Source organism: Otolemur garnettii, unplaced genomic scaffold (genome assembly GCF_000181295.1).
Source record: "Otolemur garnettii isolate 467f Iridium unplaced genomic scaffold, OtoGar3 scaffold00302, whole genome shotgun sequence".
Taxonomy (NCBI): Eukaryota; Metazoa; Chordata; class Mammalia; order Primates; family Galagidae; genus Otolemur; species Otolemur garnettii.
The window spans coordinates 58,402-73,497 of record NW_003852697.1 but is presented as its reverse complement, the minus strand read 5'-3'; the positions used below and the strand labels follow the sequence as shown (position 1 = coordinate 73,497).

General features: G+C 44.3%; 1 protein-coding gene and 1 pseudogene across 3 annotated transcripts in view; one reads left to right on the top strand and one right to left on the bottom strand.

Moving 5' to 3' along the window:
- Positions 1-15,096, top strand: part of INSR (insulin receptor) — a 152,555-nt gene that overhangs the window by 121,390 nt on the left and 16,069 nt on the right. For 2 of the 3 annotated variants that reach the window (XM_023508979.1, XM_012813797.2), the window contains 4 exons: positions 876-1,077; positions 3,398-3,433; positions 6,691-6,968; positions 7,423-7,562. In XM_023508979.1, coding sequence (XP_023364747.1) covers positions 876-1,077; positions 3,398-3,433; positions 6,691-6,968; positions 7,423-7,562 — 656 coding nt within the window. The remainder of the gene's footprint in view (positions 1-875; positions 1,078-3,397; positions 3,434-6,690; positions 6,969-7,422; positions 7,563-15,096) is intronic. The other variant, XM_012813799.2, reaches the window with a different exon arrangement.
- LOC100963072 lies at positions 9,396-10,903 on the bottom strand (annotated as a pseudogene).

Here is a 15,096-nt window from a genome sequence, read left to right as displayed (position 1 = left end):
CCATGCCCAGCTAATTTTTCTATTTTTTTTTTTTTTTTTTGTGGACATGGGGTCTTGCTCTTGCTTAGGCTGGTCTCAAACTCCTGAACTCAAGTAATCCTCCACCTTCTGCCCCCCAGAGTGCCAAGATTATAGGTGTGAGCCATTGCGTTGGGTCATTCTTGGCGTCTTTTGATGGGCTAAGAAAATTCCTGAGACTCAAGAGACTTTGCAGTTGCTTTTGGCTTCATTTGAATTGGTTTACACCAAAATATGTGCATGGCTCATTCCTTTATAGAGCATTGCTCAGTGGCTACTTTCTCTGAGATCAATCCAAAAAAAAGTACTGGCCGGGCACAGTGGCTCTTGCCTGTAATCCCAGCACTTTGGGAGGGCAAAGTAGGAAGATTGCTTGAGGCCAGGAGTTTGAGACCAGCCTAGGAAATATAGTGAGACTCCCCATCTCTAAAACAAGCACAAGTATTAGCTGGGTGTGGTGGCATGTCTTAGAAACTTCCTATCCAGTCTCAGGAATGGACATTTAAGGTAACTAGACAATGCCTGTCCTCAATGGACTTACATTCTACAATAAACTCTTAAGTACACAGTTATGGGTCACAGGTCAGAGTAAAAGGACAGAAGGTATCTGGGGGTGCTATGTTTTTAAGAGACAGGGTCACACTCAGTTATCTAGGCTGAAGTACCATGGCTTCATCTTAGCTCATTGTAGCCTCCAACTCCTGGCCTCAAGTGATCCTCCTGCCTCAGTCTCCTGAGTAGCTGGGACTACAGTTGTGTGCCACCACACCCAGCTAATACTGCTGGGAAGGCTCCTTAACTCTTCCTGGAGGTGTGTGTGGTACCAGAAAAATTGGGCCTTCTCTGTTTTTCTGCAGGGTTGAAGCTGCCCTCCCGGACGTGGTCTCCACCGTTTGAGTCTGAGGACTCTCAGAAGCACAACCAGAGTGAGTACGAGGACTCGGCTGGCGAGTGCTGCTCCTGCCCCAAAACAGACTCTCAGATCCTGAAGGAGCTGGAGGAGTCCTCGTTTAGGAAGACGTTTGAGGACTACCTGCACAACGTGGTCTTCGTGCCCAGGTCAGGACTCCAAGTGGCCCTGGGCCCTCTTAGTGGGTGTCCGTTGGCTTGGTGTTGGGGGGTCATTATTTAAGGACCACGGGGAAGGATGCAGTGTGACCCAGAGATCATGGGAAGGTGGGCAGGGTCCAGAGCAGAGCCCTCTCCTGGGTGGAGGAAGAGATTTCATGATTTCAACAGGAACCTTAGTAGGAAGAACAAATAATCACACAAAAAGGGAAAACTTTACAAAACCCAACATTTGTCTTCCTTATGTCTCCTGAACCGGTTCTCTGAGTTCTGAAACAAACCCCGTTAGATTGTTGAGGCAGATTTTGAGAAATGTCTGCCTGGCGTCCCATGCTTGACTTATCACTGGGTCTTAAACTCAGCACACTCTCTCTCACTCTTTCTCCCCCTTTTTTACTTGTATAACTTTCTTTTTCACCTGAAATTTTCCACAGAATCATCTACAACCCGGAGGTGTCTCCTGTTTAAATATATTGAATTTTCTTTAGTGAGACAAGGGTCTTGATACCTGATCTATTGGCAGGCTTGGCAGTAAAATTATGCTAGACTATTTTTATTTTTTATTTTTTTTGGCGATAGATAGCGTCTTACTCTGTCACCCAGGCAGGAGTGCAGTGGTGCAGTCATAGTTTACTGTAGCTTAGAACTCCAGGGCCAAGAAATCCTTCTGCTCTAGACTCCTAAGTAGCTGGGAATGTGGGTGTGATCCTCACATTCAGCTAATTAGGGAAAAAAGAATTTTAGAGGAGGGGTCTTGCTGTGTTTCCCAGGGTAGTCTTGAACTCCTTGCCGCAAGTGATCCTTCTGTCTCACCTTCCCAGAGTGCTGAGATTACAGGCATGAGCCATTGTGTCCAGACACACTAGACTTTTTAGCGCATGCTACCTTTCCTGCAAGCAAAGACACTTAGGTAAAGGCAGGTTCCCATGGCCATGGGTCACTATCTTTTTTAGCCTAATTTGTGCTGCAGACAGGAACAGACATTTACAAGTACAGGTTAGCTGGGCCCTTCTCATGCACATTTCTCTTCTGCAGTGCCCAAGAGGGAGAGGAGCAGAGCAGATTGTGGTGAGGACTCTCCAGATTGACCACCTGAGTTCCCTGCCCTTCTGTATACCAGTGTGGAGGTTACTTCACCTCACTCTGTGCCTGTTTCCTCATCTGTACTATGGCCATAATAATCATTTCTGACTTTTAGAGCTGTGAGAGTAAATGAGTTACACAGGGATCTCAGCCTTGACACTATCAACATTTAGAACCAGGCCATTCTCTGTAGTGGGGGCATCTGTGCACCTTGGGGTGCTGAGTGGATTTCACTTATCTGATACCTCTCCCGCACCCTACCCCAGTCATGACAACCAGAAATACTTCTAGGAACTGCCACATGTCATTGCAAAGCTCCAGGGATGTGGGCTTTTGAGTGTAAACTGATGTGCCCACAGCTGGGCCCCCTCCCACCCCACCAACTTTTTCTGCCTCCCTTGCCTAGAACTTTAGTGGTTGGCCACCCTGACATATCTGATACTATTGTGCATTTCCACAGTGGAAACTGCAAGTGGAGTGAGGTTCTACAACGAGTCTGTTCAAATATCCACCAACAGGACCCATCAATATGTAGTGTTTCTTTGTCTTTCTTTCTTGTATTTCCCCCTATGACCCTGAGTCCAGAAAAGCATTCAGTGGTATAGCCCAGGCATTAAAGCAGTTACTGTTTCATTGGTTAAAAATAAAATGTTCCAGGACTTGGAGGAAAGGCTGAGTCGGTTGTGATGTCTAAATGTACTCAAATTAAGGCCAGGCGCAATGGTCTATGTCTGTAATCTCAGTACCTTGGGAGGTTGAGATGGGAGGATCATTTGAGGCCAGGAGTTTGAAACTAGCCTGGGCCACATAGCAAGATGCTATCTCTACAAAAAATTAAAAATTAACCACCTATAGTCCCAGCTAATTGGGAGGCTGAGGTAGGAGGATCACTTGAGTCCAGGAGTTAGAGGTTGTAATGAGCTGTGATGATGCCGCTTCATTCCAGCCTGGGTGACAGCACAAGACCCTGTCTTAAAAAAACAAAATATAGTAAAATTTGACATCCCAGGGGCTCTCCCAGAGGGTCAGGTGTCTGAGGAATACTGAGGAATCCCCTGCATCTGCTGGGGAAGGTACAACCCATTTCCTCCAGCATGTGATGGGTTTGAATGGTCCCTGGCCAAAGGCAGGGCACTCTTGCTTGGACAGAATGTCACTTCCAGGGTGTCGAACAGCCTATCTAAGGGAGTTCTGTCTGTCCTCAAAGCAGTTGGTTTTGTTTTTACAGAAAAACCTCTTCTGGAACTGGTGCTGAGGATCCTAGGTACGACTTATCCTGTGTGGCCCCCAGTGGTTGCTCAGGGCGGGGCAGAGGGCACGCCATGCTCCTTGGAGACCAGGGGTTCTGTGGCTTGTTGCATGGATAGCCTTCTGCACTGGAGAGCAGATACTTCCTAAATTCACAAATTAAATGTCCTTCACTCTGAAATGGGATCTGGGCACAAATGGGGGAAAATCTTAACTAATACACTCTTCCTTAAACAGAATCACAGGGGTACTTTCTGGGTCACCTTGTCCCTGTTTGTCCCGCACACTGTCCACTGTCCACTTGCTAAACATCTATCCATGCCTCCTGCCTGCACCTGCAGAGCTGTGTGCTCCTGCGTGTGTGTGTGTGTGTGTGTGTGTGTGTGTGTGTGTGTGCATGCATGTACCTGCGCGCTTCTGTGGAGGGACCATCAAGGAGCCTGAGGCCCATGCAGCCCCTCATCTCCTCCTGCTCAATGGGGGAAGACTGATTTGGAAGAACATTTTTATTTAGGGAGACATGGCCTGAGCAAAGAGGATCGATACCATGTCCCTTGCTGAATTCCACTGAGGAGAGCCAGGGACAATTGCCTTCAAACTTGCACATTCCAGAACAAAGGGGCGGATTTGTAGAGCCCGCAGAACTCAGGGAAAGACAAAGGAGAGATGGAACTCTTGGGAAGAACAGGAGGTGGGATTAGAAAGGAGAGGTTGGGGCCAAATTGAGGGATTTTCTTCTTTTTAGCAGCGTGTTCATTTATTTTTCCCCAGACACTTGTGTGGCCTGATCTGACCTCTAGTGGCCGTGTGGAATATAATCCCCAATGCAGAAAAAGCCTGAGTGTGTGCTTGTTGGTCCAAAGCAGGATTTCTCAATGTCTGTCCTCTTGATAATTTGGGGCTGGGTCATTCTCAGGGGCTGGGACCATCCTGGTGCCCTATAGACTGCTGAGCAGCACATTTGGCCTCCATTCACTTGACACCAGCACTGTATCTCCCCCCCTGAAGTAGTGACTAAAAAGGTCTCCAGACATTGCCAAAATGTCCCCCTGGGGCTTGAAGCAGAACTACCCCTGGTTGAGAACCTGGTCTGGTGCGAGATTGAAGTGCTGCCTGTGTCCGAGTGGAAGACTCAGCTGGTTCTCTGGCATTAGGGTCTTTCTTTACCACTTTATGGTCTGGTGGTATAGAATTCTTTTGCCATGTATGTTGATACCTGTTTGGCTTGTTTGATGAAACCGTTTTATATCTCTGGTTTTCCAGTTACAAATTTCTCTATTCATGAGGCAGCAACGTTTTGGTTATTTTTGCAATGCCTATTTGTGCCTGGACAGAAATATTCTGGTTATATCTTTAGCTTATAAGTGATGGAGCTGGGTTCTTTTCCATCCAAGAAGGTGGTGGTTCTTTCAGTACCAAAAAAACCACAAAGAAAATAAGTACTCCTCCAGAGTTGGCTTTGTGTTCTGACCATGGGTTTTCTCATAATGCAATGAAAACTGAATGTTAACTTCAGAAGTTTGAACAGAAAACTCTACTTCTCAGTGGTTAAAAAGTCAATCACTTAAGATAATTACTTAAATATCTGTTGGGTCAAAGAAGAGATGGAAGCTTCCATTGAAGCCCATTTGGAAAATGATGACAATGTGACCTGTGACTGTCACATACCTTAACTTATAGAATGTTTTCAAAAGTGGGCTTTGATAAAAGTTAGTAGGCTTTGATGGATCCACAAATTAAGAAACAACCTTAAATATGTCGAGATATAAATGTATTCATGAGGCAGGAGAAAATTGGTAATAACTAACCCTGGGGTAAATGTAACCCAAGGGAAAAAACACAAAAAACTAGAAGGAAATAAAGATAACATAAATCTAAGGCCTGAAGACAATTTTAGTATATTGAGATCTCAGGAAAACTGTGTCCTGTTAAATTTGAAAGTTTTAGTGAGATAAAAAACTTGAAACTGGCTAAACTGACTGAAAAAGAAGCATAAAAATTGTATAGTTTAGAACTTTTGGAAAAAGATATATGTCAATTAATTTTCTTGATTAAAGTCTTTGAGCCCAGAGAGTTGTGGGTGTTTTCTTTCTTTTTAGACAGAGTCTTGCTCTGTCATCCTGGATTGAGTGCTATGGTATCATAACTCACAGCAACCTCAAAATCCCTAGCCCAGATGATCCCCTGGTCTCAGCCTCCTAAGTAGCTAGAGCTACGGGTGCCCATCACCACATCCAGCTAGCTTCTCTATTTTTAGTAGAGATGGGGTCTCACTCTTGTTCAGGCTGGTCTTAAACTCCTGAGCTCAAGAAATCCATCTGCCTTGGCCTCCCAGAGTATTAGGATTACAGCCATGAGTCGTCATGCCTGGGCAGAGAGTTTTGTAGATGAGTTCTTTTCAAGACCTGAAAGAGCAACTATTTACTGTAATATAAAAACTGTCCCAGAAGTGAATGGAAATCAACCCAGTTCATTTTGTGAAACTAAAATAACATCCTTAGTAGAAGCTGACAAAGATTGTTATACCTAGGGGGAAAAAAAAAGCAAAAAACACTGACCAAGGTAATATATGAGGTTAGATTAAAATGTTCCTGATAAAACATTGCACTGGCAATATTGTTTATGTTCAAAATGCAAGGATGGTTTAGGATCAGAAGATCTGATTTCTCCTACAATGAGAGGCACAGTAAAGAAAATTGTATCATCTCATTTAATACTGTTAATTAAAAATTCCTAACTTAGAGAAAAACCCTGAGTCAATAATTGAGCTAAACTTGGTACCTGAAGAGGAAAATGAATTATTGCAGCTTATTTCTTCATGTACATTGAAGAATGATTATGAGACATTAGGTTTATCAGCATTTTTGGATTAAGATAAAGGAAGACTTTCCTTTGCTCAGTAGAAAGAGTGTCCTTCTCTTATTACCCTTCGCAACAACTAGTCTGTGTGAACTAGGATTTTTCTATCTTAACCCAGTTAAAAACAAAGGAAAGAGGGCAGTGCCTGTGGCTCAGTGAGTTAGGTGCCGGCCCCATATACCAAGGGTGGTGGGTTTAAACCTACCTAAGCCACAATGCCTGGCTATTTTTTTTTTTTTTTTTGTTGGTTGCAGCTATCATTGTTTGGTGGGCCCGGGCTGGATTCAAACCCACCAGCTCAGATGTATGTGGCTGGTGCCTTGGCTGCTTGAGCCACAGGCGCCGAGCCTCTAGTGTCATTTTTTTAAGGATGGCGATGACGTGTTCATGTGTGCCCCTTTGTCCTCCTTCCAGGCCATCTCGGAAGCGCAGGTCTCTCGGCGAAGTTGGAAATGTGACGATGGTGGCTGTGCCCACTGTCCCAGGTTTCCCCAATATCTCCTCAACCATCATGCCCACAAGCCCAGAGGAGCACAGGCCCTTTGAGAAAGTGGTGAATAAAGAGTCACTGGTCATCTCTGGCCTGCGACACTTCACGGGCTATCGCATTGAGCTGCAAGCTTGCAACCAAGATGCCCCGGACGAGCGGTGCAGTGTGGCGGCCTATGTCAGTGCCAGGACCATGCCTGAAGGTGGGCTGCTCCCCACCCCACCCAGGGCTGTGCTTCCTTAGTGTAGGCTGCCCAAGGACTAGCTCCTCACTGCCGAGGCAGAATATATGTATACTTCACCTTAGTTGCCTTTATCATTATTATTATTATTATTGTTTCGGAGATAGAGTCTTGCTCTGTTGCCCAGGCTGGAGTGCAATGGCCCTATGAAAGCTGCCTAGCAAATTTTAGATTTTTTTGTAGAGATGGGGTTTCACTATATTGTCCAGGTGGTCTTAAATTTCTGGGCTCAAGCGCACCTCCTGCCTCAGACTTCCAAAATGCTATGATTATAGGCATCAGCCACAGCACCTGGCTATTTAAATATTAAGTGGGCTGTGGAAAATTATATAACTACCTCCACATTGCTCAGCTTGTAGGTGGCAGAAGTGGGTTCCAATCTGAGAGTTACAACCCTGCCTCTAACCTCTTACAGCCAAGGCTGATGACATCGTAGGCCCCGTGACCCATGAAATCTTCGAGAACAACATTGTTCACTTAATGTGGCAGGAGCCAAAGGAACCCAATGGTCTGATTGTGCTGTATGAAGTGAGTTATCGGCGATATGGTGATGAGGTAAGGGCTTTGATGCTTGGGCACATGCATTTCTCTGCTTAAATTCTGACCTAAGTGCTTCTCTCTCATCAGACACTGTGTTGTTGGGACTTAGAGTCTTCACATGCGGCCTTCCAGGGAAATGGGTCAGAAGTGCCAACACAAACTTCTTTCCTCAGTTTCTTAGGCTGCTTTTCAGTGGTGTCCTCTAAGTCAGATGATGACTGTTTCCAGCTGTGTTCTTCTTGCCAATGACAGGAGATTCATTTTGCTTTAGAAGGAGTTCTGTGAAACTGGGAATGAATCACTTAAAACCTTAAGAAGTGACTGTTTGTTAGGTGCCTCTTTTTCATCCCGGACACTTGCAAGTTGGTGGGCAAATGCAGAGAGAGATGCACAAGAGACAGAATTGACGGCAAAGAGCCAAAGCACAGTGAGGCTATACTCAGAGCTCACTGTGTGCCCAGCACACGCAGCACTTCACATACGGCATTTCCTTTATCACATCTCAGACATTAGGAGAGGCCCTGTTATTTATTATGGACTGCTCAGGAAGAAAAAAATCACTATTAATTCTAATTATAAAATGGCATTGCTTATAAGGTGCATTCCAGTTTCAGAAATGTCAAAATGAAAAACTTCTTGGGACTAAGGAATTGCAGACAATCCTCAGAGTATGCCAGTGAGCTGGGTACTGAGGCCACCAGAGTGGAAGTCACTGCACAAGGTCTGTAGGAAGAGTCAGGACTCAAAACCTGAGACCAATGTTCTAATTCAGGGTTGGCAGGAAATATTTTTCTGTAAAGAGCCATATGGTATCTGGTGCAACCATTCAGCTCTGCCATGAAACAGTGAAGCCGTCATGGATGGTATGTAAACAGACGGGTGTGCTTGTGTTCCAATAATACTTTATTTGGAAAAACAAGTGCTGGGTCAGGTTTTGCCTGTAGGCTAGAGTTTGCCAGTAACCAAAAGGGGTTACAGCAAAACCATCTGATTTCCTGGAACTTTAGGTGGTTTCCCTCTTAAAGACCCCTCTTGGGATCACATCTACTCTTGGCACCCAAATACTTGGCTTTGACAATGCTTTAGAATTGGGATCATCACATTATTATGTCCTATGGGCCGAATCTGGCTCACAGCCTGCAGAGAGTTGTAGGAAAAAAATAAAGAGTACACAGCAGAGACGATATGTGTTCCTTCACAGAAAAAGAAGATTTTTGGAAAATAGAAATGTTTTTCCTGGAATTGTCATTCTCTGCCTACTTTGGAGTCCTTTTTGCTAAATAAATGGCTTTATTTGCCTTTAAGACATCCATTTTCTTCCTCCCCCTGCAGAGCTCAGCTGGTTGCTACCCTGCATGCATGTCCTATGCGTGTAGTCTGTGGCCATGAGCTGTTCTGTCCTGTTGACGATGTGTCTGTCCACCTGGCCTTTGGGAACATGGTCTGTAGGAGCTGCCTACATTGATATAATCTTACAACCGTGCTGTCACCCCCCCCATATTTATAAATTTGGGGGGTACAAGTGTAGTTTTGTTTCATGGATATCGTGCATAGTTGTGAAGTCTGGGCTTCTAGTGTAATCATCAACCGAAGAGTGTATACCAGACCCATTAGGTACTTTCCCCTCTCGCCCCCAGCCTCCTACCCTCTGCATCTCCAGTGTCTGTTATTCCCCTCTCTATGTCCACATGTGCACATTATCTCCTACCATTTATAAGTAAGAATATGCAGTATTTGACTGTTTCTGAGTAATTTCACTTAATATAACGACCACCAGTTCCATCTATGTTGCTGCAAAAGACATGATTTCCTTCTTTTTTATGGCTGAATGGAATTGTCTGTGTGTGTGTCTGTGTATGTGTGTGTGTCACATTTTCTTTATCTAATTGTCTATTGATGGACATTAAGGTCAATGCCATATCTTTTTTTTTCCCAAGACCTGAGACATTTATTTAAAAACACGTATTCATATAAACATTGACTTTGAAATATTAAATTTTAATATTTATTAAAAACTAGAGCGTTTTTAAGAATTTTTCAAAGTCCTGCACTGATGCATTGGCAAGCTCTTCACAAAATATTTCATCAGGAATAGATACTAATTTGTCCAAAGAGATGTAGTTAGACTTTTCTGGATCATACCGTGCTCTTCCTAAGTAGGTGAGAAACAAGTATCTTTCTTTGACTTTAAACAGCCTTGTATTAAATACCTGTGGGAACTTGACAATGATGTGGTGGGGAATATTCATTACATTGTGTAAATACTCAAAGATCGCAGTAAGTTTCCTTTTATTTGCAGTTAATATCTTTGGGATTCTGGTGATCATATGCTGAATTTCATTATGTTTAAAACCAAGTTCAAGATGACAAACCTTCATATTTTCCTTCACGGGCTCCAGACTTCCAGTTAGTAGCCTTGGGAGACGAACGACCAGATCTTTAGTCTTCTTCACACTAAGTTTGAGTTCTTTCTGAAAAAATCCCAATCTGTTATCCAGTGTTTCTACTGAAAAATTCAGCAAAAATGGCGCATTTCTGACCATCTGTGCAACATCTGCTTTACTGAAATTTTTTGACTGTAGATAAGCTACCTTGGTCTTAAGATCTTCAGGGTCTTCAGAGAAAATAGCATAATTTTTAGTTAGGAATGTTCCCAGATAGTTATCCTCTATACCAAAATCTTTAAGAAAGACAAGTATTTGCTTTACATCTTTTTCAAAATCCAGTCTTAGAAGGAGGTTGGCTGCATCTGAATGTTTTTCTATCTTGGAAAGTTCCACTCCTAAAAGCACTAACTTCTGCAGAGTCTCAGAATGATCTACATAGTCTCGGAGTGTGAATGAACCTGGGGGCAATGGAGGGGCTGCAATAATCTGAATTAGCCTCCTCCTCGGAAACTGGCTGCAATGGTGATAATGGAGGCAAGTCATCCAGTCCTTCTAAAGACAGCTCAGAATCAAAGTTGGGTATCTCTTGTGCCTTCTGTGATGACTGTTCACTCATGGAAGGAAGCAGAATGCTTTGGGCAGGATAATTCCCTTGACTATTCGAGTTGGTCTGTTGGGAACTATTCCATAAGGAGGAAGTCTGGTAACTCCTAAACCCCTACTGGAAAAAGTAATTCTCAGAAGACATCTGAGCCTGAGCAGAAAAGCCAGGCAACAATGTTTTTCCTGGTCTTGTAAAACGTTTTGTAAGTTGTGTAGCATTAATAAAGCTACTTGATTTAATTGAGTTGAACCATCTAGGTATCTGTTGGGCTGCCAGGGCCATTTTTCTTAAAGCATCCTGTGGGCAGGCCTGGGCCTTGTCATGGGTCTGTAGTGACCAACAAACTCGCCGGGCCGCGTGCACTGCCTGGCTGAGCCGCATGCCGCCCGTCCACCCTGCTGGCTCCACCGCCATATCTTTACTATTGTGAATAGCTGAGCTATTGTTTTTTTTTTTAGGCAGAGTGTCACTATGTCACCCTTGGTAGAGTGCCATGGTGTCACAACTCACAGCAACATGAAACTCTTGGGCTCACACGATTCTCTTGCTTCGGCCTCCTGAGTAGCTGAGACTACAGGTGCCCACCACAACACCTGGCTATTTTTAGAGACCAGGTCTCACTCTTGCTCAGGCCGGTCTGGAAATCCTGAGCTCAGGCAATCCACCCACCTCAGCCTCCCAGAGTGCTAGGATTACAGGCATGAGCCACTGCACCTGGCCAGCTATTGTTTATTTTAAGACATTTTGGTTACTTCTGATTTTTACTGTTCTAGGTAATGCTCATTTCACCTGTAAAGTAATTAAGCTTTCGGGATCAGTAGCTTTAGACATTGTTTGACTCGTTTTTGCTGTATAATGAACTGCCCCAAAGGGTGCTCATTTAAAAACAACAGACATGTATTGATTCTGTGGGTTCACTGAATGGTTCTTTTGTGCTGGGTCAGTTTGGCTGGAGCTAAATGGCCTCATTCACATCACTGGGACCTCAGCTGGTGGCACTTGGATTCTCTCCTCCTCCTGTGCTGGCTCAGACAAGGGAGGGCATGCCCCCAATGGAAATGCTTCTCAAGACTGTGTAAACCACATCCGCTAGTATCCCTTTGGCCAAAGAATCAGTGTGGGAGGGGACTGCTCAAGAGAAGGTATACACTCAGGAGTGCCTGTGTACAGGGAAGCATGATTCACTGAGGGCCATATTGCAAAGTTCATTAGTATATTAGCCCATATATATTGATTCCATGTGTCCTAAGAAAATAACTCAAAGATTTACACACAAGAGTTTCATCACTAGCAAAAAAAGTAAGCCTGTAGTGTTCATCTATTAGAGAATGGATACATGGAAGATGGTCTATCCATAAAACTGGTGGAGATACAGCCATTTAGAATGATGTTTGGGATGACCTTTGCTCTGTGTAATGTAGAATTTTTCAGAGTACAGGCTCTGGATTTATCCCCCATTTTCTGCCAGCAGTTAAGAAGTCTGCATCCACACTAGCTAATGACAGAGAAGAAGCTTGTTAGTTCCCGTAACTGACCAGCTGGGGGCATCAGGCCTGGCTAGATCCAGGATTCCTTTGGATCTGTTGCATCTTAAGGCTCCTTGCAGCCGTCCCAGCATCTTCTAGCTGTCCACTTGTGGGCTCACTGGCTTTAGACCTTATCTTTTCTCTTTGCCAAACCTAGAGGAAGAAAGATAATCTGTCTTGGCATTCCCCAGCCAGACGAAGTCATGACCCCCAGTGACCAATCATGTGACTGGAGCTGTAAACTTGAGAGTTTGTAAAAGAGCGTTATTGAGATATAATTTATATATCATGGCATTAGCCCATTTAAAATGTATAATTTGGCGGTTTTAGTATATTCACAAAATGTTTAGTTGTGTGACCATCACCACAATCAATTTTAGAACATTCTCATCACCCCCTTAAAGAAACATCTCCTGTCTTCCACCTCCTGACAACCACTGCTCTACTTCCCATCTCTGTGCTCGGAGTCACACACTGTCCTTCTGTGTCTGGCTTCTCCTGTGGCATCCTTAAGGTCCATCCATCTTGCGGCCTGTGGCAGAGCCTCCTTCCTTTTCATAGCCACTGACATCCTGTTATTTGGGTGGACAGTGTTATTTGTCCACTTCTCTGTTGGTGAACATTTGGGTTATATCCACCTTTGGGCTACTGTGAATAAGACAGCTATGAACATCCTTGTACAAGTTTTTGTGTGGATGTCTGTTTTCCATCTCTTGGGCGCACACATAGCACCAGAGTTGCTGGGTCATGTGGTAACTCTGTTCTCCAGAGACTCCCACTGTAGGGGCTGGGCTCCGAGGCCTCACCCCTGTTGTCCTTGCTCCTTGCTGTCCATGCTTTTGGTTCTTGCTGTGCGTGTGGATGTGAAGTGGTATCTCAGCGTGGCCTGGATCTGCATTTTTGTCATGGCTCATTTGAGGTTGAGTTTTGCGCGCTTCCTGGGAGTAGATCAGCCCTTCAGCTTCAAGGGTGGGGCTGAAGGTGAGAGTCTGAGTGAAAAGAGTAGCTGAGGAAGTTGAGGGTGCTGTTGGTGGCCAGCAGAATCAGATTCGTTGTGGTGTGCAGTATGTGTTTCTACTACAGACCTCTTTGATGTTATTCCTGCTGTTGTGACCAACTTGTCCCCAATTGCCTGAAACTGTCTGTGTGTGGACACTGAAATCCCACATTCCTGGGTCTCCTCAGTGTTGGCTAAATCTGGATGACTCAGCTCTCTTTTAGCATTGGACCTGACCCTAACTCCAGCTTCTCCCAGCTTCTTTCTGTGTTTCCTGTTCCTGGGACCCAAGGGTCACTGGTACAAATCCCCACCATGAATCCCCACTGGCCTTTGCCCTGGACAGCCCAACCTCAATCCCAGAGAGACCAGCTCTGTTTGTCCTTGAGGGAAGCAAAGACATAGCAGAAAATGAGTAAGAAAAGAGAGGTAATAATCACCTTCTTAAAAATCTTTCATAGATACTTATTTTGAATATTTCCAACATTTTCCTTAGTTGCCTGCGCTGCTTCAATCAAGAAAAAGTGGCTTAAAACTTTTTTATACACCATTTGTGCTTTTGAAGTATAATTTTACCACATTTGTAAAATTATCTCCAGAGTTTGGTGGGAGGTAATTTTTTTCTTCTTTTTGGTTAGTTTAATGGACATAATAACCTCTAGTTGTTTGATTGCATTGTTTGGGTATACGCTCCCTGCTCCACTGTTGGATACTCTGTCTCTGGGGAATCACCCTCTCCCTGGAAAGAGCATCACTTGTGTGTGTGTGTTTTCGTATTCTTTTGCCTTGATCTCTTTTGGAATTTTGCTCCTTTCCTCCTGTTTGGACAGACTTTTATGTAATTGGCTTCTTCCACCTTTGCTCACGCTGTGGTTCTCGCTTCTTTTTCTTGCCTTCTTTCTTGTGGTGTCTGTGGAAGGAACTTGACAAGTGTCTCGTTCCTTCCATCACACCCCTGAAGGTGTCTGGGATAACAACTGGCATCAGAGGACACGTTTCCCCTTTGCCCCAGATAGTAGCTGCCTGTGGCTTTCTCATCCCGTTCTGCCTGGTGACTCATTCTACTTGGGAGGACTTTGGACTAGAGTTCTCTGCCTTCACCCCTGGTTTGTTTTCTTGCTGTGATTGTCACATGATAAGCACAGGGTTTTCTAGATTTCACTATTAGTTCAGAACTGTTGCGTAAAGTTTTCAGGGCTTGGTCCGAAGCTCACAGGTTCCATGGTCTTGTTCCCCCTGAGCCTCCTGTTTCACATACCACGGTCTGGGTTTCTCTCTAGTTACATGCTTATCACAGAACCTGGGCCCTCACTTTTCTCTTCTTGCCAGACATTTGGGTGAATCTCAGTTCTTTTTATGGTGATTTAAAAAATACCAAAAGCAGGGTAAAAGGACACTGTTTCAGTTAGACATGAGGAATTGATTGCTCTCTGTATGAATGTTAACTAGAATTAGTAATACATATTTCAAAATTGCTAAAAGGGTTCAAGTGATCCTCTTGCCTCAGCTTCCCAAGTAGCTGGGACTACAGGCGCCCACCACAACGCCCGGCTGTTTTTTAGAGACAGGGTCTCACTCTGGCTCAGGCTGATCTTGAACCTGTGAGCTCAGGCAATCTACCCACTTCAGCCTCACAAGTGCTGTGATTGCAGGAGTAAGGATACATCTTAAATGCTGTCACCACAAAGAAATAGTAAGTATAGGGCAGTGCCTGTGGCTCAAAGGAGTACGGTGCTGGCCTCATATGTCGGAGGTGGTGGGTTCAAACCCAGCCTCAACCAAAATCTTAAAAAAAAAAAAAAGAAATAACAAGTATGTAAGGTGACTTATTATATGTTTTAAATTAGCCTATTTGAATCATTGCACAATGTAAACATGTATCCTAACCCCATACTGTACTTACTGCATATATGCTACTATTATTTATCAATTAAAAATAAAATTAAGTGGGGTGGTACCTGTGGCTCAAAGGAGGAGGGTGCTGGCCCCATATACCAGAGGTGGTGGGTTCAAACTCAGCCCTGGCCAAAAACTG